The sequence below is a fragment of the Geotrypetes seraphini genome, chromosome 5 (genome assembly GCF_902459505.1).
Source record: "Geotrypetes seraphini chromosome 5, aGeoSer1.1, whole genome shotgun sequence".
NCBI lineage: Eukaryota > Metazoa > Chordata > Amphibia > Gymnophiona > Dermophiidae > Geotrypetes > Geotrypetes seraphini.
The window spans coordinates 120145815-120170621 of NC_047088.1; the positions used below are offsets into that span (position 1 = coordinate 120145815).

General features: G+C 46.3%; 1 protein-coding gene across 5 annotated transcripts in view; it reads right to left on the minus strand.

The window, feature by feature from the left end:
- Positions 1 to 20310, minus strand: part of COPS8 (COP9 signalosome subunit 8) — a 430770-nt gene extending 410460 nt beyond the window's left edge. Inside the window, exons 1-2 of one of the 5 annotated variants that reach the window (XM_033944270.1) lie at positions 20103 to 20228; positions 18291 to 18321 (exon numbers count right to left, since the gene is read on the minus strand). Coding sequence is in view for 2 of the 5 variants with exons in the window: in XM_033944267.1 (XP_033800158.1) it covers positions 20103 to 20180 (78 nt within the window). In the remaining 3 variants the exon portion in view is untranslated. Of the gene's footprint in view, positions 1 to 18290; positions 18322 to 20102 lie in introns of all 5 variants that reach the window. The other 4 variants (XM_033944271.1, XM_033944267.1, XM_033944269.1 and 1 more) reach the window with 4 other exon arrangements.
- Positions 20311 to 24807: the final 4497 nt, after the last annotated feature.

The window sequence follows — 24807 nt, forward strand, 5'->3', positions numbered from 1 at the left end:
TAGTTGTGGCCTTCCCTCCCCTAGCTCCGTAGCTCGGTCGCCACCGCCACCTCCACCTCCTTGCTCTGTCTTTCTTTCTATTTCCTGTTCAGTTCTCCACTTTGCCCTCCTCTAGCTGCTTGCGTTCTCTACCCCTTCTTCGAGTTCCTCTTTATCCCATTTCCCTCCTTTCAAGCTACCTCACCCCTTCCGCTTCTGCTATCCTGAGACACCGCTAAAAACCCTGCATGAGCCCTGGCAGAGTGCTGTGAACAACACTGTGTAAGAATACCGAAAGTGTGCAGTCGATCCTAATGGAGAGATCCAATCTGATCCCTACAACTCATGGCCAGAGAAAGAGGGGTGATTCTCATGTCCACCTGGCTAAAATGAAATGCATTTGATTTCTATAAACTTGTTCAAACCTCTACCACAGCCGGTCTTCTAAACTTTCTCTCTTACTGGCACCAGGGAAGCGGAGGGAGAGGGTTGTTGAGGTGGCGCAGACACACTTTATTCTTCACCTCAGCTGCATTGGAGCGGAAGTGCTGGTTCAAGATACCCGTAACTCTCAGCTAAAGACAGTCCTTCGGCTCCGGGTACGTTTGTCGGCTGTGCCTCTGCCCAGGTTGGGGGAGAGGGGGACCTGAGGAACGGCGCTGTCTCCAACCAACCGCTGAGCCAACAGCCACCGTGGCCTTCAGCTGCCGACAGCCGCCGTGGCCAACATCCGCCTCGGGAAATTCGCACACATGCGCACTCCTACTTGCGGTGCCCTACAGCGCACGGAAAACAGGCGCACGCGTGGGAGTGCGCATGCGCGCATAGGGCTTTATTATATTAGATTATATAAGGAAAATATATATTATTATATATATGCCCATGCAATCTTGTATATGTGGGCAAGACCAAACGCATGATCTGAATCCGCATTATAGAGCGTAGGAGTTGCATCAATAGAACATAGGCCCTTTAGTAGAACATAGGCCAAACATGAAACTTCTGATTTAAAAAATCTACTCCAGATTAAGAGGAGGAGACGTAGATATATTCTTTTTGCAAGAAGAACAGAAAGTTATCTTTGAATTGCAATGTATCTCACCTAAGGGACTCCATATGGAGATAGACTACACAGTATTCTTGTAATAGTAACCACTATTAATACATAAACATTTTTTCCAAATGACTATACTGTATATTCTAATAATAAGATTTTTAGCATAACAATAAACTTCATTGTACGGGCTTTATCTCATCCTCACCTCGGGGCACTCCTGCTGAGCCAGATGTGAAAGAAACATCAGCTCTAGGAAGCAAGATATCGCTTAGTCTCGCGGGACCAGCGTCTCCCTTGCAGCTGAGAGAGAGCGGAATAGCGGCAGCGACGCCTGTCCTCGGAACTATTGGGCGTGCTGGCTCCCCAAGAAACTCCAGCTGGAGAATCCCTTGCAAGAGCGAATATTGGAGTCTCAGTGGAGAAAGGTAAAACATCAACTATTCAGCCTCTCATTAGACTTGCTGAGATTACATTAGATTCTATCTGGACTGCATTAGATTCCCTCTATCTATAAAGTATGCCAAGGAATCTTTCCTCTTACTCAAGCTCAAACACTTGAGCTAGAAAAATTTGAAAAGGAACTAAAGTCCCAAGGAGAAAAAATTACAAGTTTAGAACGTTCAGTACAAAGTGTACAATCTACATGTGGCTCTACAGTTCAGGATAAATTAGTTCTAATAAGGCAGTGTCTTGCAAACGTTTTTGAGCCGAGGCACACTAAACCTAGTGTTCCCAGCTCGAGACACCCAGAAGTACGCTGGCATCAGTGTGATGATATCACGCACATGCGTGACGTCAGCATGCTAATATCAGTGCATGCGCAAAGGCCCTTCAAATGGACCTTGCGCCAAGAGGAGAGAAGAGCTGGCGAGAAGAGAGAAGGACCGGAAGAGAGAAAAGGTGCTGGCGTCGGGAGATTGCTTACAGGACATGCCCGTCTTTGTGAGAGGCTCATCCTGTAGACCAGGGGTGTCCAACCTTTAGGCTTCCCTGGGCCGCATTGGCCGAAAAAAATGTTCCTGGGGCTGCACAAACGCTGCAGCAAGACAGTGGAGGGAGCTGGCAAGACAGTAAACATCCAGAGGAAAACACTGCATCGCCCTCGATTGAAGCCACACAAAATATTTCACGGGGCCGCAGGTTGGACATCCCTGCTGTAGACAGTCAAGCTGATGCCAGCATCTGCCCTCTTCCGCAACACACCCAAAATTTCAGGAAGCACACTGGTGCGCCACAGCACACAGTATTAAAGAAAGTCAAGAACTTTGAGAATTTTGCAAAACAACTGAATTCAAGGCTTTTGAACTTTCCCAAAACATTGACAATGTCACCTAAAGAAATATTTTATAAATACCTGAAAGAAGTGTTTAAATACTCAGATGAAGGACTTCCACCTCTGCACAAGATATATATTTTGCCAGTTTTTAAAAAAAAAAAAAAAAAATCTTCCTCTTCTGATCTTGAGGCATGCCTCAGGCAACATCTTTGAGTCCATTGGACCTTTCAAATATATTATAGAATTCTCAAGAGGAATTTATGTGTTCTACACTTCTTGTAACATTTGTATGCCAACAAGACAAGGAAGCACTTCACTTTTTTTTTTAGGCATAAAGAAGTCTCCTTTTTGAATACAAAAATTTCAATGTTTCAAGAACCATGCAAACAAGAAGAAAAAGGTTCCTGGAAATTGAAGATGTGAAAGTATTGGGGGCAAAATTTCAATTATGGTATCCCTGCAAATGTTTGATCTTATTTGTTTTATGAACCCTCCCAATTAAAATTTTTCTTAGAAGGAAAGGGGGTGGTGATGCAGGGTACCAGGTGAATCCTATTGATCTGGTCTATATAAATAATTGGGGATGATCCACTACTAATTTTCAGAATTGTTTGTTCTGTTTAAGTATCATTCCTTCTAATATGATAAATTGTTTCTCCCGAATGAGGACTATTAAAGAGCCTTAAAAATTATACTTTTAACAGATGTATGTTTGGAATTATTTAATTTGTTTACAATTTATTTGATTTGTAAAATGACAAGGCTCTAGTGTTGTTCAATAATTATTCTTTTGAAATACAAATGATAAATTAAAAATAAAATAAACTTTATTCATTCTGCCTTCGCTTTCTTTTTCTGCACTATAATTATTGCTGAGCAAATCATATATACTTTTTTCTTTTAAGTAATTTTTTTTCTCTAAGTACCATTCATCTTTTTAATTCGCACAATACAATTCACAGTATCCTTGTCACCATAACTTATTTATGCACACATATGAGGGTCCTTTTACTAAGGCACGCTAGCCAGTTTAGCGCGCGCTAAATGCCAATGCATACACAGAATATAATGGGCACGTTAGCATTTAGCGCACACTAATCGTTAGTGCACCTTAGTAAAAGAGAGGGATAGTTTGGTAATTCAGATACCGTATTTTTTGCTCCATTAAGACGCACCTGACCATAAGAGTAGGAAAACAAGGAAAAAAATATTCTGAACCAAATTGTATACTAATATATACCAGGCTCTGCACCCATCCTCCCTCACTCCCTGCCAGGCTCTGCAACCAGCCCCCCCACCCCTCTACATCATTTTGCTAACTGAAATATATTTAAAATACACAACACAAGATGTTGGACTTTACAAAGTGGCACAGGCCCATGCAGGAGTGCGCTTGTGCGCCGCTGGACCCATCATGAGGAGGCTGCCGTACAGCAACTAGCACAATTTAGATTATATATTTGCTCCATAAGACGCACACTTATTTCCGCCCACTTTTTTGGGGAAAAAAGTGTCTTATGGAGTAAAAAGCAATGTTACTTACCATAACAGTTGTTATCCAGGGACAGCAGGCAGCTATTCTCACTAGTGGGTGATGTCATCCAACAGAGCCTCGATGCGGACGTCTCACAAGCATACTTGCTTGTAGACACTTTAGAAGTTTCAAGTCGCCCACACCGCGCATGCGCGAGTGCCTTCCCACCCAGCGTAGGGCGCCGTCTCCTCAGTTCAGATAGCTAGCAGAGAAGCCAACCCAGGGGAGGTGGGTGGGACGTGAGAATAGCTGCCTGCTGTCCCTGGATAACAACTATTACGGTAAGTAACATTGCTTTATCCCAGGACAAGCAGGCAGGTATTCTCACTAGTGGGTGACCTCCAAGCTAACCACAATGGGATGGCAGGAGAGTTGGCAACTTTGGAGAATAAATTTTGTAATACTGTTTGGCCAAACTGTCCATCCCGTCTGGAGAAAGTATCCAAACAATGATGAGAAGTGAAGGTATAGAAACATAGAAATAGACGGCAGATAAGGGCCCACGGCCCATCTAGTCTGCCCACCTTAATGTCCCTCCCCTACCTTTGCCCTGTGAATAGATCCCATGTGCCGATCCCATTTGGCCTTAAAATCAGGCACGCTGCTGGCCTCAATCACCTGTAGTGGAAGACTATTCCAGCGATCAACCACTCTTTCAGTGAAAAAGAATTTCCTGGTGTCACCTCGTAGTTTCCCGCCCCTGATTTTCAACGGATGCCCTCTTGTTGTCGTGGGACCCTTGAAAAAGAAGATATCTTCCTCCGCCTCGATGCGGCCTGTAAGATACTTGAACGTCTCGATCATGTCCCCCCTCTCTCTGCGCTCCTCGAGCGAGTATAGCTGTAATTTGTCAAGCCGTTTTTCGTATGGTAGATCTTTGAGTCCCGAGACCATCCGGGTGGTCATTCTTTGCACCGACTCCAGTCTCAGCACATCCTTGCGATAATGCGGCCTCCAGAATTGCACACAGTATTCCAGGTGGGGCCTCACCATGGATCTATACAATGGCATAATGACTTCCGCCTTACGACTGACGAAACCCCTTCGTATGCAGCCCATGATTTGTCTTGCCTTGGACGAAGCCTGCTCCACTTGATTGGCAGACTTCATGTCCTCACTGACGATTACCCCAAGTCTCGTTCTGCTACCGTTTTTGCTAGGATCTCGCCATTAAGGGTATAAGACTTGCATGGATTCTGGCTGCCCAGGTGCATAACTTTGCCTTTTTTGGCATTGAAGTTGAGTTGCCATGTCCTAGACCATCGCTCCAGTAGGAGTAGGTCGTGCATCATGTTGTCGGGCACTGAATCTTCGTCTGTTGTGCATTTGCCCACTACATTACTCAGTTTGGCGTCATCGGCGAATAATGTTATTTTACCTCAAAGCCCTTCTGCCAAGTCTCTTATAAAGATGTTGAATAGGATTGGGCCCAAGACTGAGCCCTGTGGTGCTCCACTAATCACCTCCGTCATTTCGGAGGGGGTGCCGTTCACCACCACCCTTTGGAGCCTACCTCCAAGCCAGCTCCCAACCCATTTAGTCAATGTGTTACCTAATCCTATAGAACTCATCTTGCTCAGTAACCTGCGGTGTGGTACGCTATCGAATGCTTTACTAAAGTCCAGGTACACGATGTCCAGGGACTCCCCAATATCCAGCTTCCTCGTTACCCAGTCAAAGAAGCTGATCAGGTTGGATTGGCAGGATCTCCCCTTAGTAAATCCATGTTGTCGGGGATCCCGTAGATTCTCCTCATCCAGGATCTTATCTAATTGGTGTTTGATTAGAGTTTCCATTAGTTTGCTCACTATCGATGTTAGACTCACTGGTCTGTAGTTTGCTGTCTCCATCTTTGAGCCTTTCTTGTGGAGTGGAATGACGTTAGCCGTCCTCCAGTCCAACGGGACGTTGCCTGTACTAAGGGAGAGGTTGAAGAGCGCGGACAGTGGCTCCGCCAAGACATCACTCAGCTCCCTAAGCACCCTGGGGTGCAGGTTGTCCGGCCCCATTGCTTTGTTAACCTTGAGCTTTGACAGCTCAACGTAGACACTGCTGGGCGTAAACTCAAAGTTACTAAACGGGTCAACTGAGCCAACCCTTGTCTGTAACTGAGGGTCGAGCCCTGGCGCTTCTCGGGTGAAGACTGAGCAGAAGTATTCATTTAATAGCTGGGCTTTTTCCGAATCCTTTTCCACATAGTCTCCGTCTGGTTTCCTAAGATGTACAATCCCGCCTGAGTTTTTTCTTCTATCACTGATATACCTGAAGAAGGATTTATCTCCCTTCTGGATGTTCTTTGCTAGAGACTCCTCCATGAGGAATTTAGTCTCCCTGACTGCTGTTTTGACGGCTTTTGATTTGGCCAGGTAGTCTGCTCTAGAGTCCTGCTTCCCTGATTGTTTGTAAGAGATGAATGCTTTTTTCTTCTCCTTGATCAGGTCTGAGATCTCCGCAGTAAACTACTGTGGCTTATTGTTCCTTCGCCGTTTACTTACTGATTTTACATAGCGGTTTGTTGCTTCTTGTATGGTTGCTTTCAAAGTCGACCACATGTCTTCCATGTTATCGGTTTCTTCTTGGCTTTGTAGCGCCTGGTGAACGAAGTCTCCCATTTCTTTGAAATTTGTGTCCTTGAATTTGAGGACATTGGTTAGTGTAGTAGATTTAGTGAAACCTTTCCTGATATTGAACCATACCATGTTGTGGTCACTGGAGGCCAATGTGTCGCCCACCGAGACCTCTGTGACACTTTCTCCATTGGTAAGTATCAGGTCCAGTATTGCCTGATCCCTTGTCGGTTCCAACACCAGTTGCCTGAGGCTTGCTCCTTTCATAGAGTTTAATAGCCTCCTGCTGCTGCCGGAAGCAGAGGTAAGTGTAACCCAATCCACATCAGGCATGTTGAAGTCACCTAGCAATACTGTGTCCCCACGCAAGGTGATATTTTCTATATCTTCGATTATTTCCATATCCAGGTCATCCTGTTGTCTTGGGGGTCTGTAAATTACGCCAAGATACAAGCATTTGTCCTTCCCTCTGGCCAAATTAACCCAAAGGGATTCCCCAGTATACTGGACATCTGAGATTCTCGTGACCTTAATGTCATCTTTAGTATATAATGCTACACCCCCTCCCTTCCTACCCTCTCTGTCCCGGCGAAGCAAGTTGTAACCCGGTATGACCATGTCCCACCCGTGGGAGTCTGTGAGCCAGGTTTCGGATATCGCCACCACATCCAGGTCGGCATTCCTTATTTCTGTTTCCAATTCCAGGATCTTGTTCCCCAAACTGTGTGCGTTGACGTACATAGCCCTCCATGTTGTATTTTTGTTATGTCTCAGTGGGGATATTCCTGTTTGAGCTATTTGAACACCTTTAGCATTGTTTGTGTTATTTGTGCTTTCCTGAGGCTCAGAACCACAATGTGTACTCCCCATATACCCAGAACTACAGTGTGTACTCCCCCTAGACCAGGAATTACAATGTGACCCATAAATATGATGTGACCCTACTCCCGACTCAAAAGTGTGTGCACTCACCCCTGACCCAGAATTTCGGTGTCTACTTTCCTCAGCCTCATAAATGTATTGGCATTTTAGTTCACCTGGTATGTTGTTGGTGCCTGTACCCTCCCCCGACTTACCTAGTTTAAAGCCCTGTGGAGTAGGCGGGCTAGGCGGTGTCCAAGGACATTCTTCCCTCTTCTGGTTAGGTGTAGCCTGTCGTGTCCCTGTAGTCCTTGCAATGCTTCTCCATGGTGCAGAAACCCGAAGTTCATCTCCTTGCACCATCCTCACAGCCAGTCGTTCGCCCTTTGTATTCGATCCTCTCTGGCTCTGCCCTTGCCCCTCACTGGGAGAATCGAGGAGAAGACTACCTGCGCATCCATCCTCCTCAGCTTCTCCCCCAGGGCCCTGAAGTCTTCAGATATGCTGTCCGGGCTGCTCCTTGCGGTGTCGTTGGTTCCGACGTGGATTAGAACCATGGGGAAGTAGGACCAAGTAGCAGCCTTACAAATCTCCTCAATCAGTGTCGATCTGAGGAAGGTTACAGAGGCTGCCATTGCTCTGACCTTATGGGCTGTGACTTTACTGTGAAGGGGTAATCCAGCCTGGGCATAGCAGAAAGAGATACAAGCCACCATCCAGTTGGAGATGGTGCGCTTAGAGATAGGGCGTCCCAACTTGTTCAAATCAAAGGAGATGAAAAGTTGAGGAGCAGTTCTGTGTGGCTTGGTGCGTTCCAGGTAGAAAGCCAAAGCACGCTTACAGTCCAGAGTATGAAGAGCTGATTCTCCAGGATGGGAATGAGGCTTTGGAAAAAACACTGGAAGAACAATGGATTGATTCAGATGAAAGTCCGAGACCACTTTAGGAAGGAATTTCGGATGAGTGAGAAGTACCACCTTGTCATGATGGAACACTGTGAAAGGCGGATCCACAACCAATGCTTGAAGCTCACTAACTCGACGAGCAGACGTGAGGCCAACGATAAACTCCACTTTCCAAGTGAGATACTTTAGATGAGCCGTGTGAAGAGGCTCAAATGGAGGTTTCATAAGCTGAGAAAGAACAACATTGAGGTCCCAAACCACTGGAGGCGGTTTGAGGGGAGGATTGACATGGAAAAGTCCTTTCATGAATCTGGAAACCACAGGATGAGCAGACAGAGGCTTCCCCTGAAGAGGCTGATGAAAAGCAGCTATTGCACTCAGATGGACTCGGATTGATGTAGACTTGAGTCCAGATTGAGAAAGGTGCAAAGGTAGTCCAAAACAGAGGATAAGGAGGCATGTTGAGGCTCCTTATGATGAGAAAAACACCAAGTAAAAAATCTAGTCCATTTTTGGGAGTAGCATTGTCTAGTAGCAGGCTTCCGTGAAGCTTCCAAAACATCCCGCAGAGCTGGTGAAAACTGAAGGGGAGTTACATTGAGAGGAACCAAGCTGTCAGGTGCAGAGACTGCAGGTTGGAATGAAGTAGAGATCCCTGATGCTGCATACGTAGAGAGGGAAATACTGGTAGAAGAAAGGGCTCCCTGCTGCTGAGTTGAAGTAGAAGGGAGAACCAAGGTTGTCTGGGCCACCGAGGAGCAATCAGAATAATGGTGGCATGGTCTGACCTGAACTTGACTAGAGTCTTTTGAATGAGAGGAAATGGAGGAAACGCATACAGAAAGAGATATCTCCAGTCCAGTAGAAAAGCATCTGCCTCGAGGCGATGAGGAGTGTAGATCCTGGAGCAGAACTGAGGCAGTTTGAAGTTGTGGGGGGCTGCGAAGAGGTCTATCTGAGGCGTTCCCCACAGAGAGAATATGTGATGTAGGGGCGTGGAATGGAGAGTCCATTCGTGAGGCTGTAGAAGACGACTCAAGTTGTCCACCAAGGCATTGTCCGCCCCCTGAATGTAGACAGCTTTGAGGAAGGTGTTGTGGCGAATTGCCCAATCCCAGACCTTCAGAGTTTCCTGACAGAGGGAGGCCGATCCCGTGTCACCCTGTTTGTTGACATAATACATGGCGACCTGGTTGTCCGTGCGAATGAGAACCACCATGTCGTGAAGGAGATGCTGAAAAGCAATGAGAGCTTTGAAAATCGCTCCGAGTTCCAGTAGATTGATGCGACACAGGCGGTCCGCACTGGTCCAATAGCCTTGAGTGCGTAGACCATCCAGATGCGCCCCCCCATGCATAGATCGAGGAGTCGTCGTGAGAACCTTCTGATGGGGAGGCATATGAAACAGCAAACCTCTGAAGAGACTGGAAGAGAGCATCCACCAGCAAAGAGACTGTGTCAGAGCAGGAGTGACCTGGATGTGGCGAGTCAGAGGGTCGGAAACCTGCATCCATTGCGATGCTAGGGTCCACTGAGGAATTCTGAGGTGAAATCTGGCAAAAGGAGTCACATGTACTGTAGAAGCCGTGTGGCCCAGAAGAACCATCATGTGTCTCGCCGAGATGGACTGGCGAGAGGACACTGAATGACAAAGATGGAGAAGAGCCTCCAGTTGTTGCGGAGGGAGGAACGCTCTGAGTTGTACAGTATCCAGAACTGCTCCGATGAAGGGAAGAGTCTGGGAGGGTTGCAGATGGGATTTTGGAAAGTTGATCTCGAACCCCAGACTCTGCAGGAACCAGATCGTTCTTCAGGTCGCCTGGACGACTCCCTGAGACGTGGAATCCTTGATGAGCCAGTCGTCGAGGTAGGGAAACACATGGAGACCGTGGTTCCTGAGTGCTGCGGCCATTACAACTAGGCACTTGGTGAAGACTCTGGGAGACGAAGCCAGGCCAAAAGGAAGCACTCGGTATTGAAGATGAAGATGTCCCACCCGAAATCTGAGATATTGTCGGGAGGCTGGATGGATGGGAATATGAGGGTAGGCCTCCTTGAGATCCAGAGAGAATAATCAGTCGTTCTGCTCGAGGAGGGGATAGAGAGAAGCCAAAGTTAACATGCGAAACTTCTCTTTGACCAGAAACTTGTTGAGCACCCTGAGGTCCAAAATAGGACGCAAATCGCCCGTCTTCTTCAGAACAAGGAAGTACCGGGAGTAAAAACCCTTGTTCCGTTGGTCGAAAGGGACCGGCTCGACAGCCCGAAGCCGGAGCAAAGCCTGAGCTTCTTGAAGAAGAAGAGCGGTCTGGGTTAAGTTGGAAGGATACTCTCTTGGAGGATTTCCGGAGGAACTTGATGGAACTGAAGAGAGTATCCCTCCCTTACGATGGAAAGGACCCAGAGGTCGGTGGTGATAGTCGTCCATCGATGGTAAAATTGATGGAGACGACCTCCGATGGGAAAAACAGGGGAGGGCAAAACGACAGTAGTCATGCTCTCTACGAGACAGTCAAAAAGGCTGAGGAGCCTTGGGTACAGCAGAAGTGGAAGGTTTTTGCTGCTGCTTCGGCGTGTGCTGTCTCTTAACAGGCTGACGGATGGTAGGTGCCTGTTTTGGTGGGTAATGCCGCTGGTAGATCAAAGGCAGGCGTGATGGACGAGGAGGAGCAGGCTTGGGCTTCGGACGGAGAATTGACTGGAAAGATTTCTCATGGTCCAACAGCTTTTTGGTCGTTGCCTCGATGAGACTCATCGAAGAGGTCGGCTCCAGCACACAGGACGTTAGCCAGCCTGTCCTGAAGATTCGGGTCCATATCGATGGTCTGAAGCCACGCCAGGCGTCGCATGGCCACCGAACAAGCAGCAGCCCTCGCCAAGAGCTCAAAAGCGTCGTAAGAAGACTGCATCATCTGGAGCCTCAGTTGGGATAACGAAGCCAGAACCCCCTGGTACTCGAATCGAGCTTGGGAGTCCAAATAGGGCAGAAACGTTTGCAGAACTGAGAGGAAAAAGTCAAAGTAGGTGGCAAAATGAAAACTGTAATTGAGGACTCGAGATGCCATCATCGAGTTCTGGTAGATGCACCTGCCAATTCTGTCCATGGTCTTGCCCTCCCGGCCAGGTGGAACGGTGGCATAGACCTGGGAAGGGTGAGACCGCTTCAGGGAAGATTCCACCAGCAAAGACTGATGAGAGAGCTGAGCCCCATCAAATCCCTTGTGGTGAACCGTGCGGTACCTGGCATCCAATTTTTCCAGAACAGCTGGGATGGAGTAAGGAGTCTCGAAACAGCGCATGAAAGTCTGGTCCAGCAGCTTATGCAAAGGAAGCCGGAGGGACTCAGCAGGTGGTTGAGGGAGATGCATCATCTCCAAATATTCCTTGGAAAATTTGGACCCTGTGTCAAGGGTAATGTTCAGATCTACAGCCATATCGCAGGAAAGAGGAAAAAGACAGCTGGTCAGCCAGAGCCGGGCCTCGAGAAGAACTCGAGGATGACAAGGCCTCCGGGTCTAACGAGGCCGGGGATTGGCAGGAAGAAAAAGTTCCCAAAGTGTCCTTGAGCTCCGGCATAGGAGGAGGTGAAGACTCCAGAGGCAAATATTCGATGAAAGGCTGCTTCCGTCGAGGCGAGTCATGCCTCGAGGAATGCCTTGAGCGACGGCCCGAACTGTGCCTGGAAGTCGGCCTCGACTGTTGAGGCGAGCGAGGCACCGACGAGGCTTCCAGCGAATGAATGGGACTGGAGGCGGTGGATCGAAGCAGAGGTAGCTGAGTAGACGCACCTCAAGGCACCCGCCGAGGCTCGGCATCGAGGGCATCGGGTCCGGAGGAGGCCCTCGCAAAGACTCGGCTCCTGGCATCGAGGGAATCGGTTCCAAGGGAGGCATGGGCAAAGACTCGGCTCCTGGCATCGAGGGAATCGGTTCCAAGGGAGGCATGGGCAAAGACTCTGCTCCTTGCATCGAGGGAATCGGTTCCAAGGGAGGCATGGGCAAAGACTCTGCTCCTTGCGATGCATGCATCGATGTCAGACCAGACACTCGCAGAGACTCGGCTCCCTGCAGCAAGAGTGTACGACAAGGAAACACCGGAGGCGGCTTGACCTCGCGGGAGGCCCCCGCGTGCCCAGGCTGGATTTGGGAAAGAAGCTTCAGCCCCGGGGTAGTAAAGAGCTCGATAAACTGCTTCTCCAGCAAGGTCTGGAACGACGCCAGCAAGGAGGGATCCGCATCCGTGATGGGACCTCCTGCACGGACATCGGGATCCCTGCCGCCCGGGTGCTTGGACTTAGAAGCACCTTGAGCACCACAGGGGAAATGGGCTGCTTAGCTACCTGACCTGAGGAGGCAGAGGAAGGCCACGCAGCTGGCGGCGAAGTCGAAGCCGGCACAAATGAAGCAGGCTTGAGGAGACTCGAGGCCGCAGAGGTGGAAGATGGAAGAGTCGAGGCGGAAGTCGAGGGTTTGGCGCTCTTCGATGAGGTCAGCTCCGACGAAGCATTCATGCTTAATAGCAACTCCCACAAGAAGCAGCGACACTTGAACGCACGTGCTGTAAGTGTGGAGCAAGACCGGCACGATTTCGGAAGGTGTTGAGGCCCGAGACACTGAAGGCAGCGTCGATGAGGGTCCGTCCGTGAAATCGCGCACTGGCACTTGACACACTTCTTAAAACCGGTGATAGGCTGGGACATAGGCCAAAAAAGCTCCGCTGCTAGGTCGAATGGAAGGAAAATTTATTTTTTTTTTTGAAAAACAATAAAACACGACGAAAATCAATGATTCTGAGTAAAAGAACCCAAAACCGCGGACTTAGAAGGCACAAGTGAAGTTACTTCGTGCAGAGAGTCGAAGATGGACTTCTCAGCTCCGCCAAAAGTAAGAACTGAGGAGACACGCCCGGTGCATCAGACGGGAAGGCACTCGCACATGCACGGTGTGGGAGCCTCGAAACTTCTAAAGTGTCTACAAGCAAGTATGCTTGTGAGACGTCCGCATCGGGGCTCCGTTGGATGACGTCACCCACTAGTGAGAATACCTGCCTGCTTGTCCTGGGATAAAATGCAGTACTTTCTTTATTTTCAGTCTACAAATGCAGATTATGACATAGATAAGAACATAGATCTACTTTTGGATGTATGTTTTCATTTGTTATCTGCTCACATTTTTTATAATTATTTTCAGAAGAAACACCTCGCTTCAAAAATAGGAACAGTACAACAATAGAGACAAGGGAGGAGTGCAAACAGCCAAGGAGAACAGTCTTTATTCAAGAATGTTCTCCAAGAATATTCTCCTCGGCTTTTGGACTCCTCCCTTGCCTCTATTGTTGTACTGTTAGAATTATTTTCTCCATATTTCATTTAGCTCTATATAATAATAATAATAATAATTTTATTCTTATATACCGCCAAAGCCATGATAGTTCGAGGCGATTTACAGCAAGAGGTGCTGGACAATCAGAGAAATGGTCACAATACAAAGTCATCGAATGCAAGCTTACAGAATGGAAGAAGTGAAAAACTGTAAAATTCTTAGGTTACAAATCGATTAAACAATTTCGTTTTTACTGATTTTCTAAAACTAAAATAGGATGAGGAAAGCATGATAATGTTACCCAGCCAATCGTTCCATTTACCTGCCTGGAAAGCAAGCCTTTAGTGTTGGGTAGGTGAACATATGAATTCTGCGTGTGGGCCTAATAGAACTATCCAAATTAAATTGAGAAACCAAGTACATAGGGGCCAGACCAAATATTGATTTAAAATAAAGACAATAAAACTTAAATAAAACTTGTGCTTCCAGGGGCAGCCAGCGTAGTTTTTGATATATGGCTTCGTGATACCTTTTAGTCTATTTACTTATGTTGAATACAATGATAATCTATAATAAAACGCTAAGTGTGCATACGCACTCACGCCGCGTGTTCCCTGAGTCCTGATCTGTCGGGATGTGGCGGCATGAATGCGCATGCGCTAGATGGCACGGAGTGAGGGGCCGGCAAAGGAAAGCAGGAACGGGATTCAGCCGGCCCCGGCAGACCCCCCTTTCCCACCGCATCCAGGCCCCAGTGGTCCACGCCAGCAAGAAGGAAAAGACAGCTCAGCGGCGGGTTGGCGTGACAGCGCTAAGGCAGCTTGAGGCACCGCCACGGCTGTCGGCGTATGCAGGCTGCGGCGGCTTGAGGCGCCTGCAGGACGCGGCAGCTGTCGGCGGAGGGCAAGGGGGGAGGGGGGAAGAGACACTGAAGGGAGAAAGAGGGAGACATGCTGGACCTGCAAGAGGGAAGAGGAGGTGATGTAGAAGGGAAAAAGCTGGACTTAGAGGGGGGGAGGAGGCGAAGAGGCACAGAAGAGAGAAACATTGGACCTCCAGAAGGAAAGAGGAGAAATAAAGAGGAGAACTCGTGGAGCAGCAGCAACAACGACAATGCAGGGGGGGGAGAAGGGAGGGGAGAGAAGGAGAAATGCTGGAACTGAGGGGGGGGGGAGGTGAGGAAAAAAAGAGAGAAAATGCTGGCCCCATGGGGCGGGAGGGGGTAGAGGCGACCTGGCTTGGCAACCGTTAGATTGGGCTACTAGGCTGGTTTGACCCAGTCAGGTTGTTCTTTGACTGTTGGTGCTTCTGAGCCGAGGACTGTGAAGCCTGGAGATGGGGGGGAAGTGCCTTTGGTGTGGAAAGAGGGCGCTGGGAAGGCGAGTGCGGCCGTTAGTTCCTGCCAGAATTGGACCTTAACGGCCCCACATGGCTTCTGAAGTGCGCTTTAACGGGCATTATTTGACGCACGCGCTCAGGACCCCCCTCCCCTCTGGCCACAGCCCTGTCGGCGCACCCAAAATCGAGCGGGAAACACATCAAAACTGCCGCCCAAGGCTTCTCAAGCCATGGCCGGGAAGGCGAGAACGCGGATGAGCGTGGCATGCGAGGTAAGAGCAACGTCCTGTTCCTAACAGCAAGTTCCCACCAACACAGCACTTCTTAAAGAAAGACAGACAGGGGGAAGGGAGAGCGACAGAAAGAAAGAAAGAAATGCCTAAGTCTACACATCTATTCTAGCACCCGTTAATGTAACGGGCTAAAAAACTAGTATAATATATGTTGTAAGCAAAGTTTGATTTAGATGCCTTGGGTTTTCCTTTTGCTATTAGCATGTAGTGTTTGTTTTTTTTAAGAAAAATGTTTTATTTCTGGTTCTAAATATTTATCACCCATGATTTTAATGTTTTTCTGTTTTTGGTTTTATTATTTGTAATTCATGTGTATAACATGCCTTGTAATATGCTTTTTAATATCATTTTTAACACATTTATATATGTGCATGCATTTGATTTTATTTATGTTTCTCTAAACTCTTGACAAAGGCAGAATTGCCAAAACACTGTCTATTAGATCAGTGTTTCTCAATCTTTTCAAGCCAAGTGCCCCCTAAGCCTAACAAATACCAACCGAGTACCCCCACCCAAATTCTGCCCCTGACTCCAACCCCATAATAATACTAATTGTAATGAAATTTCTTCCATTCTTTTTTTCATATATACACAATATAATCTTATTAATACATAATGGTAACCACAAAATTAAAAAAAAAAAAAAATACAAAGCACACTGTACGCAGAGAAAATGTTAATTATCATTTATATTTGGGGGGTTTCAAGATATCAAGGAAGATGACTTTAAAATATGCAATGTCACTTCAGTAACAACTATAGAAAAATAGACAAATATAAACAGATTATATAAATTCTCAAAACTGACATTTTGATCACTAAATTGAAAATAAAACCATTTTTCCTACCTTTGTTGTCTGGTGATTTCATGAGTCTCTGGTTGCACTTCCTTCTGACTGTGCATCCAATATTTCTCTTTCTTTCTTTCTTCCTCTCCTCTAGACCCAATTCTTTTCCCCAACCAACATCTCTCTCTGAAGAGGTTTCTTTGGGAGTATTGCTACCTGAGAACTGTTACCTGCTTCTAATTACTCCTCTCAGGGGAGGGAGGTGAAAAAGGTCAAGCCAGTGCTGGAGAAAGACAGAAGTTTCTTTAGGAGCATTGCTGTTTGAGAACTGTTACCTGCTTCTAATTGCTCCTCTGTACTTGCCCCGGGAGAACTTTGGAGGGAAGCTCTTGCTGCACTGCTGGCCTGGATGATCTTAGCCACGCCCCCTGAATGATGTCACTCGGGGAGGGAGATGAAAAGGACAAGCCAGTGCAGCATTCCTTTAGGAGGACTTTGGGGGACTATGGTGAGAAAATTTATTGCTTGATGACTGTTTTTCTTTTTGTTTCTTTTTCTCTCTTGGAGCAATAAGACCCTGTAACCTATAGGTAGAGGAGGAACTAAGATGGTGGACGTCAAGCGGTTGTGGTTCGATCGTTAAATTTTTTTCTTCTAAAATTTCTACCTTGCAATGCTGCTCCAAGACGCTGTTTTCATTTTTTCTTGAAGCATGCCCCACATTAAAAGAAAAAGGAGTAGTGAGAGAGTTGCAATCTTTGTCTCTCACCTCCTCACTGGTACAGCTGACAAGAGAGCACTTTTTTGAATCTCTGACAACAGCCGACCCTCAGCCATCCCAACGACAGCAGACATCCGCCCAGACTCGGAGTGAGGGAGCACCGAGTCTTTGGAGTTCCGGACATCACTGTCGCCGCTGATGATCTCTGCACTGCTCTATCCAGCGAGCGGTCAGAGTAGAGATTCCTTCTTCGGAGAGGAGGGGGAGTGACGCTGGAAAAGGTAACGGGTGAAACTACACTTCAAGCTGGAGCGCAGAGACAGAAGAATGCTGAGGGTGAGGGTTTGGGAACTTCAGGTAAATACCCTGCGGTAACTCTGGAAACTCTATTGGAGGCCATAAGGAGAATAGATGAAAAGGTGGATAAAACCTCTTCTGATATGCAGGTACTGGTTAATAAAGTGGACTCTTTTTCATTGAACATTGAAAAGGTGAAACAGGAGTGTTTTGATAAAACTGAATCCGAGACCGTCTCTTTGAAAAACTCTATTGCTACAACTATTAGAGAACAATCTTTAACCTCAAGGAAGATTGAGATGGTTGAAAATCATAATCATCACCTGAACTTGAGAGTATTGAACTTTCCAAAAATTCCTACTATGCCACCGATTGAGCTCTTTAAAAAATTTCTTATAAAAAATTTGAAGTTTCCAGCTGACCAGATACCACCAATAAATAAATTGCTCTATTTGCCTGCCTCAAGGAAAAACTTTGAGACAAATGAATTACCTGCAATTGGATTACCTGTGTCAGATAGTTTACCTGTTGACACTGATTTACAGAATTTAACGGCAGTTTTGGAAAGCTCGTATTCTGATATTAGAGAGAGAGCTACACTGATTGTTAGTTTTATATTTGAGCAAGATCTTAATTCTATGACAACATTATTTTTCAAAAACTCTGTTTCACAATGTTGTGGTCAAAAAATTTGGTTATATCATGATGTAACAAAATTACCGTATTTTTCGCTCCATAAGACGCACTTTTTCCACCCAAAAAAGTGGGTGGAAAAAAGGGTGTGTCCTATGGAGCAAATACCCAAATCCCATCCCCACCCCCGTTAACTTCCAGGACTTCCACCCGCCCCTCTCCGTTGCTGGTTGCTCACTGCCAAAATCAGAAGACCCAGACCTCCTCACCGATCTCAGAATTGACGTCGGGGGTAAGGCTTCTAGGCCAGCTGCGTGCAATCGCTGCACCTCACCTGGCCCTTCTGAGTGCCGCGTTGCTACCACGTCGGGGGTAAGACTTCTCGGACGGCGGCATGCAATCGCTGCACCCACCTGGCCCTTCTGGGTGGCATGCTGCTACCACGTCGGGGGTAAGACTTCTGGGCCAGCGGCATGCAATCGCTGCACCTGCCTGGCCCTTCCGGGTGCCGCACTGCTGAGCCAGGAGTCCGCCGTTCTGGATGCCACGCTGCTGAGCCAGGAGTCCGACCTCCTCCCCCCCCCCCTGCTGCTTTGGCAATGTGTCCTCACAGCAGCAGCAGCGGGAGGTAAGTAAATCCAGCGGGCAGGCAGGCTTGGGGGAGGGGGGGAAGAGGACAAAGGCTGAAAGGCAGTAAGGGGAACAAATAAATTTTCTTACCATAGGAGGGAGGAAGGGACAATTGTTGAGCCTGAGGAAGGAAAGAAAGAAATCACCAGACAAAAAAGGTAAGAAAAATGATTTTATTTTCAATTTAGTGATCAAAATGTGTCAGTTTTAATAATTTATATCTGCTGTCTATATTTTGCACTATATTGTCTATTTTTCTATAGTTGTTATTGAGGTGACATTGCATATTTTAAAAAGTCATCTGCCTCCTGTCCCTGCCTACCCTATGCCCTGCCCCTCCTGTCCTACCATTAGACCTCCAGAGGGGGGGGGGGGACAGGGGACAGACCCTGGCAAGGAGTGTGAGATTGGGTGCAGAGAATGGCAGGGAGAATTTGGTTCAGAATGTTTTTTTCTTGTTTTCCTCCTCTAAATCTAGGGTGTGTTTTATGGAGCGAAAAATATGGTGACCTAAGAAAGGCATAAGTTATTTCTTGCAATAAGAGATGAGACAAAAAAATTGGGTACTACTTTATGTTAACCCCTGCAAGTATATTATTAAATATATGGTCTGAAATATATATTTTATGCACCCGATCAGCTAAGATCCTTTTTGGACCTCAAGGAGTTTATTAGAGATGGAGTGCCTGATTCAAATAATCAATAACTGGAGGGTTCAACGCAGCAGAGGAATGCCCATGCATGAGAAAGCCGCAATGGGGCCTGTGCTGCCGACGTTGCAGTTTGTTATAAGGTACTGTATTTCGGTCTCGCGGTCAGGGTTCGGATGGGTGGGAGAGATGAAAGGTGGGTGCGTGACAACGGGGGGATGGGAAGGATTAAAAAATGCTCCACAAGGAGATGGGAGGAAGGGAGTGATAAAAGCTGCAAGGGTTCTGCTGCAGAAGGGGATGGGAAGGATTAAAAAATGCTCCATAGGGGGATGGGAGGAAGGGAGGGATAGAAGCTGCAAGGGTTAGCTGCACAAGGGGAGGGAGGCTGCAAGGGTTCTAATGCACAGGGGAAGGGAGGGAGGGGGCAGGGATAGAAAGATACTGCACAAGAGATGGGTGAGAGGGGAGGAAAAATGCTGCACATGTGGGGGAGAGAAAGGAAATAGGAATGATTGGGGTGGAGGAGAGGAAGGGAGAGATATCATTGTACATGAAAAAAAATAAGACCTTCCCGAAAATAAGACCTAGTGCCTTTTTTGGGCCAAAAATTAATATAAGACAGTGTCTTATTTTCAGGGAAACACAGTAACAGTCAGCATATGAGTAGCAGGCTAGCAGCACTCAATACACACTTATTTTTAAATCCCACAGTCATTTTTAAAAGTACAAGGTACTACTACTACTACTTATTTCTATAGCAACACTAGACATTTGCAGTGCTGTACATTAAAACATAGAAGAGAAAGTCCATGCTCAAAAGAACCTACAATCTAGTTAAGACAAACTGGATAAAAAGGTGCATGCTCAGGTGGGTGAATTACAGGAATGATAAGAAAAATTCTTAATATCTCTGGTGAATATGCACGAGATATGTTTGTATACACAGCATATCTAATAAATTATACAAACTTATTATAAACATTGTGAAAACACCAATAGTTATGGGATACTAGTAGAGGTTTAAACCATTAGGCTAATCAGGATACAAGAATAGGTGCAATCTGAAGAAAATAAAAAAAATGTGAATGGGTGCAATTTGAAGAAAAAAAAGATGTATCCCGAATATCCAGAACAAAAGGAAGGGAAAATATCTGAGCAAATCATTCCTCACAAGTCTTAGCCTAACACGCTTTATCTCTCACTAATTTTCTTTCCGTGGTCTCGTGCCCTCACTTGAACCCCCCAGTACCTCCAATTCTTGGTCCTCGCACTGCTCCAGAAGTTTCTTAAAACTGATACAGTTTTCCGACATCACAGCCACCGGCATCTTCCAGTCCAACACTGTACACAATGACTACAAAACTAACCACTTGCCGTCCAACAATTCTTTTCAGCAGATAGCCTTTATGCACAGTGACTTTTCCGCTTCCGTTAAGATTACGCTTTTCCGGTACACGCAGCACGTCGTAAAATCCAAAGGAGTTAGGGAGGGTTTTAAGGAAGGGAAGTTTGGTTGTTGTCGTGTGGATTTTAATTTAAGTAGGGGTATTGGTTTTGTTCAGAACCATTTTATTTGGATTTCTGAAGAAGCTAGAACTTGTTTATTGAGTATTACTTTTACGGAGTTTAGTTTCCTCTTCAATCCTGATACCAAAATTAGGTGCACATCTAAAAATGGAGGGGACCTTTTACAAAGCCGCGGTAAATGCACCGAAAATATTTTTGGTGCATTTATTGCGGCTTTGTAAAAGGGACTTAAGACATTTCAAAAAAGCTGACAATTTCCGTTCCCTAACGTTTTTAATATATTTTTTACTTCAGTTATTCCAGTATTTTTTTTTTTTTTTTATTAATTATAAATTTTTTACAAGTACAGTATAACAACTTGTTTAAGAAAATACAATGCAATAATCCAACATAAAATAAATCAAAGTACAAAACTAAGAAGTAATAACAATCTTATGGCGATAGCTCTTTCCTAGACCACAAACATAACCAGGAGGAGGAAACAAACGGACTCTTTTTACAAAGCCGCGCTAAAGGACCCGAAGCCCATAGAGATTTAAAGGGCTTCGGGGCTGTTACCGCGCAGCAGCCGCTAGTATGGCTTTGTATGTAAAAGAGACCGAAAATTTCCAAGATACTGTAAGTTGCAGAAAACTATTTAGGAAAAGACTTAATATGTCAAACCCCCCATTACTAATTATTAGAGCCAGATAATCCATCTCTGATAAACCCCTTGAGGTCCAAAAAGGATCTTAGTTGATCGGGCACATAAAATATATATTTTAATCCCAAATACTTAATAATACACTTGCAGGAGTAGGTTAACATAAAAGTATCACCCAATTTATTTGTCTCGTCCCGCATGGCTAGAAATAATTTACACCTTTCTTGGGTTAATTTTGTTATATCCTAGTAAAGCCAAATTCTTTGGCCACAAAATAGTGAAACAGAACTTTTAAAGAATAATCTCATAATTTAATTAAGATCTTGCTCAAATATAAAATTAACTAGCAATGTGGCTCTCTAATATCGGAATACGAACTTTCCAAAACTGCCTTCCAAATTCTGTAAATTAGTATCAGCAAACAAACTATCTGGTACAGGTAAACCAGTTACAGGTAGTCCATTTGTCTCAGATTTCCTTGAATCAGTTTATTTATTGGTGATATCTGGACAGCTGGAAACTTCAGATTTTCTACAAGAAATTTTTTAAAGAGCTCAATCGGCATGGTAGAAATTATTGGGAAGTTCAATATTCTCATTCAAGCAACAATTATGATTTTCTATCATCTCAATCTTTTATGAAGTTAAGGATTGTTCTCTAATAATTGTAGCAACAGAATTTTTCTAAGAGCCAGTCTCGGATTTAATTTTATCAAAACACTCCTGTTTCACTTTTCAACACTTGATGAAAAAGAGTCAACTTTATTAACCAGTACCTGCATGTCCGAAGAAGTTTTATCCACCTTCTCATCTATTCTCCTTAAGGCCTTGAGGAGAGTTTCCAGAGTAACCGCAGGGAATTTGGCTGAGATTTCCAAACTTTCAGTATTGCTCCGTCCCTGCACTCCAGCCTGGAGTATAGTTCCCCATGATGCCTGCTCTGGTGTCGTTCCCTCCTCCTCTCCGGAGAAGAAATCACTGCTCTGCCCACCCTGCTGGACATAGCGGTGCAGAGATCATCGGTAGCGAAAGTGATGTCTGGAGAATCAAAGGCTCAAGTTCTCCCTCACTCTGAGCCTGAGCGGAAGTCTGCCGCCGTTGGGATGATTGGGGTCGGCTGTTGTCCGCGGTTCAAAGAAGTGCTGCAGTGTCGTCTGTACCAGTGAGGTGGTGAGAGGCGAAGACTGCAGCTCTCTCACAACTCCTTTTCACTTGGTATGAGGCATATTCAGAAGTAAAAACGCTAACAGCTTCTCAGAGCCGAGTCACAGGGTAAGAGAGAAGAAAAAATTAGACAAACGCACCGCAGCCACTAGGGGCTCCTTTTATCAAGCCACGCTAGCGGTTTAACACTCGTAATAGCGCGCGTTAAACCACCGGCCGCGCTAGCCGCTAATGCCTGCCTTGAGCAGGCGATAGTTTTTTGGCCAGCACAGGGGTTAGCATGAGATTAAAAGTCGCGCATGCTAACCCCGCTAGCGCAGCTTGATAAAAGGAGCCCTAGATGTCCACCATCTTAGTTCCTCCTCCCTTTTTCATGTATTTTATTTTTGTCATCAAGTTGGTCACAATGTCTTCCACTCAGCAGAACACCTTTTTGTTTGAGGATGCCTAAGCTCCGATCCAGGCCCCCACCCCCATAATAATATTACTAATTATAAATGCCATTTCACCGCGGCTCCGTGGTACAGTGGTGGATTGGGTTTATTGAACCTTTGTTATATGACTGTTGGTTGTGGTATGTGCCACATTAATGATCTTTTCAGGGGTACTTCAGCGTTCACCAACACTTCTTTGGAACTTTTCTGTTTTCGTTCTACTCACTTTAGTGCATATCTTCATTCTCTTCCCTCTCTTGTACCTGAATCTCTCTCTGCGAAAGTGCTCCACCGTCCCTTGCGGAAAGTTTGGCGCTGGGTCTGTAAATTTCATGCTCTTTCTGCTTCTGTATCTCCCTTTCTGCCTATCCGCTTTAATAGCTCCTTCCTACCTGGGATAGATGGGCCGAGCTTTGCTCGGTGGGGGACAAGGGGAATTCATTATGTATTTCACTTGGTTGATGATGATGGTAAAATTAAGCCCTTTGCACAGTTGCAAGAGGAGTTTGGTCTCCCCCCCCCACACTGATTATTTTGCTTATATGCAACTTCATCATTACGTTTCTTCCTTACCCTCAAGCTTTTTGAATGCCTCATGTCATGAGTTGCTTTCTACGGCTTTCACCATTGGTTCTCAACTACCTGTCCCTCTCAAATTCCATCATCACCAGTTGAAGGATGAGTACCCCTTGTTTGACCACTCCACTTTAAGGGAGGCTTGGGCACGTGACCTTGCAGTAGTTTTGCCGGAGGATGTGCTTTTGCAGGCTGTCCGTAGGTTGCCAGCCTTTCAAAATTACACCACTTTTTGGGAACAACACTATAAGTTGGTTTTCCGATTGTACATCTCTCCTAAGAGGGCGTATTTATCCCGCCTTCTTGAAACTGCTGCCTGTCTCAGATGCCAAGCTCCAGAAGCGGGCTTGGGACATGTTTTGGACTTGCCCTGCTGTTCAAACTTTTTGGAATGGTATTTTTGTCTTTGTGGAGCGCATTTGGAAAATTACCATTCGCCGCTCCCCTTTGTTATTGTTTGGAACTGTTCCTCACTATTTCCCTCATGTGCGGGGAGCTGCAGCTTTCCTTAAATGTACTGTCTTGGTGGCCCTGAAATGTATTTTACTGCATTGGCTCGAAGATTCTGCTCCCGAGTACTCTCTTTGGCGATGTCGGATGATTACCCTCTTGATGTGGGAAAGGAGGGATGTGTTGGACCTTGCTTCTCTCCCAGGCCGGGTCTTTCAACGTACTTGGGAACCATTTTGGACAACAATGACCCCGCTGGCACGGAGCCGCTTGCTGAACTGTTGAATCTCTGTATTCTGTTTCTTTTGCTATACCTGGTTTGCCTAATTCTTGTATAATTTTCTCTGGCTGAGTTGTACTTGGAAGGAGGACCCTGGGGGGGGGGGTTATTTGGGATGGATTGTGTTGGGATGGGGGGGCTTACTTATCAGTGGGGATAGGTTTTGTTCTCTAAAATGCTGAGCTTGCTTGTACTTGGTTTGTTTCTTGTTTGATGGTTTTGTTGAGCTTAATAAAATATATTTGAACATAAATGCCAATCAGGGTGTTGAGCCGAGCAAGATGTGCTTTGCTCGAGCTCCGGGACCCTGGGTCCCTCCGCACCTTGCCTGCCTTCAATTATCGTCTCTGCACCTGTGTTTCTCGATCGTATGATGCATGGATAAGTTCTTGCTGCCTAGTAGCCCTACTATGAGCGGTAAGACGACTTGCGCCGCCAAGAATCAGCAGGTGAGAGCCTCACGGGCTGACTCCAAGATGGCGGCGGCAGCTGATATGGGTTCCGCGCTTCCATTATTGGCGGCTCACATCGAAGCGTTGTCTGCATCATTGGTGCGGGCTTTGGACGCCCGTTTTGACCAGCTTTCCAACCAACTTACCTCGCTTGAATCTCTCTTGACCGACACCACCCGACGTACCGGCGAGTTGGAGACCAGAGTAATGCAAGTGGAGGACGCCCATTCCGCCTCTGCGGCGGATCTTGCATGTTTTAAAGAACATCTTCGGCGTCAGGCGGACAAAATCGAGGACTTGGAGAACCGATCGAGATGCGATATCTTGCGTCTGATCGGTCTGCCGGAGGCGTTTTCCAACTCTCGTCTGCTCACCACATTGGAATCCTGGCTTCAGGCAGAGTTGCCGCTCCCTGCCGGCATGGGACCC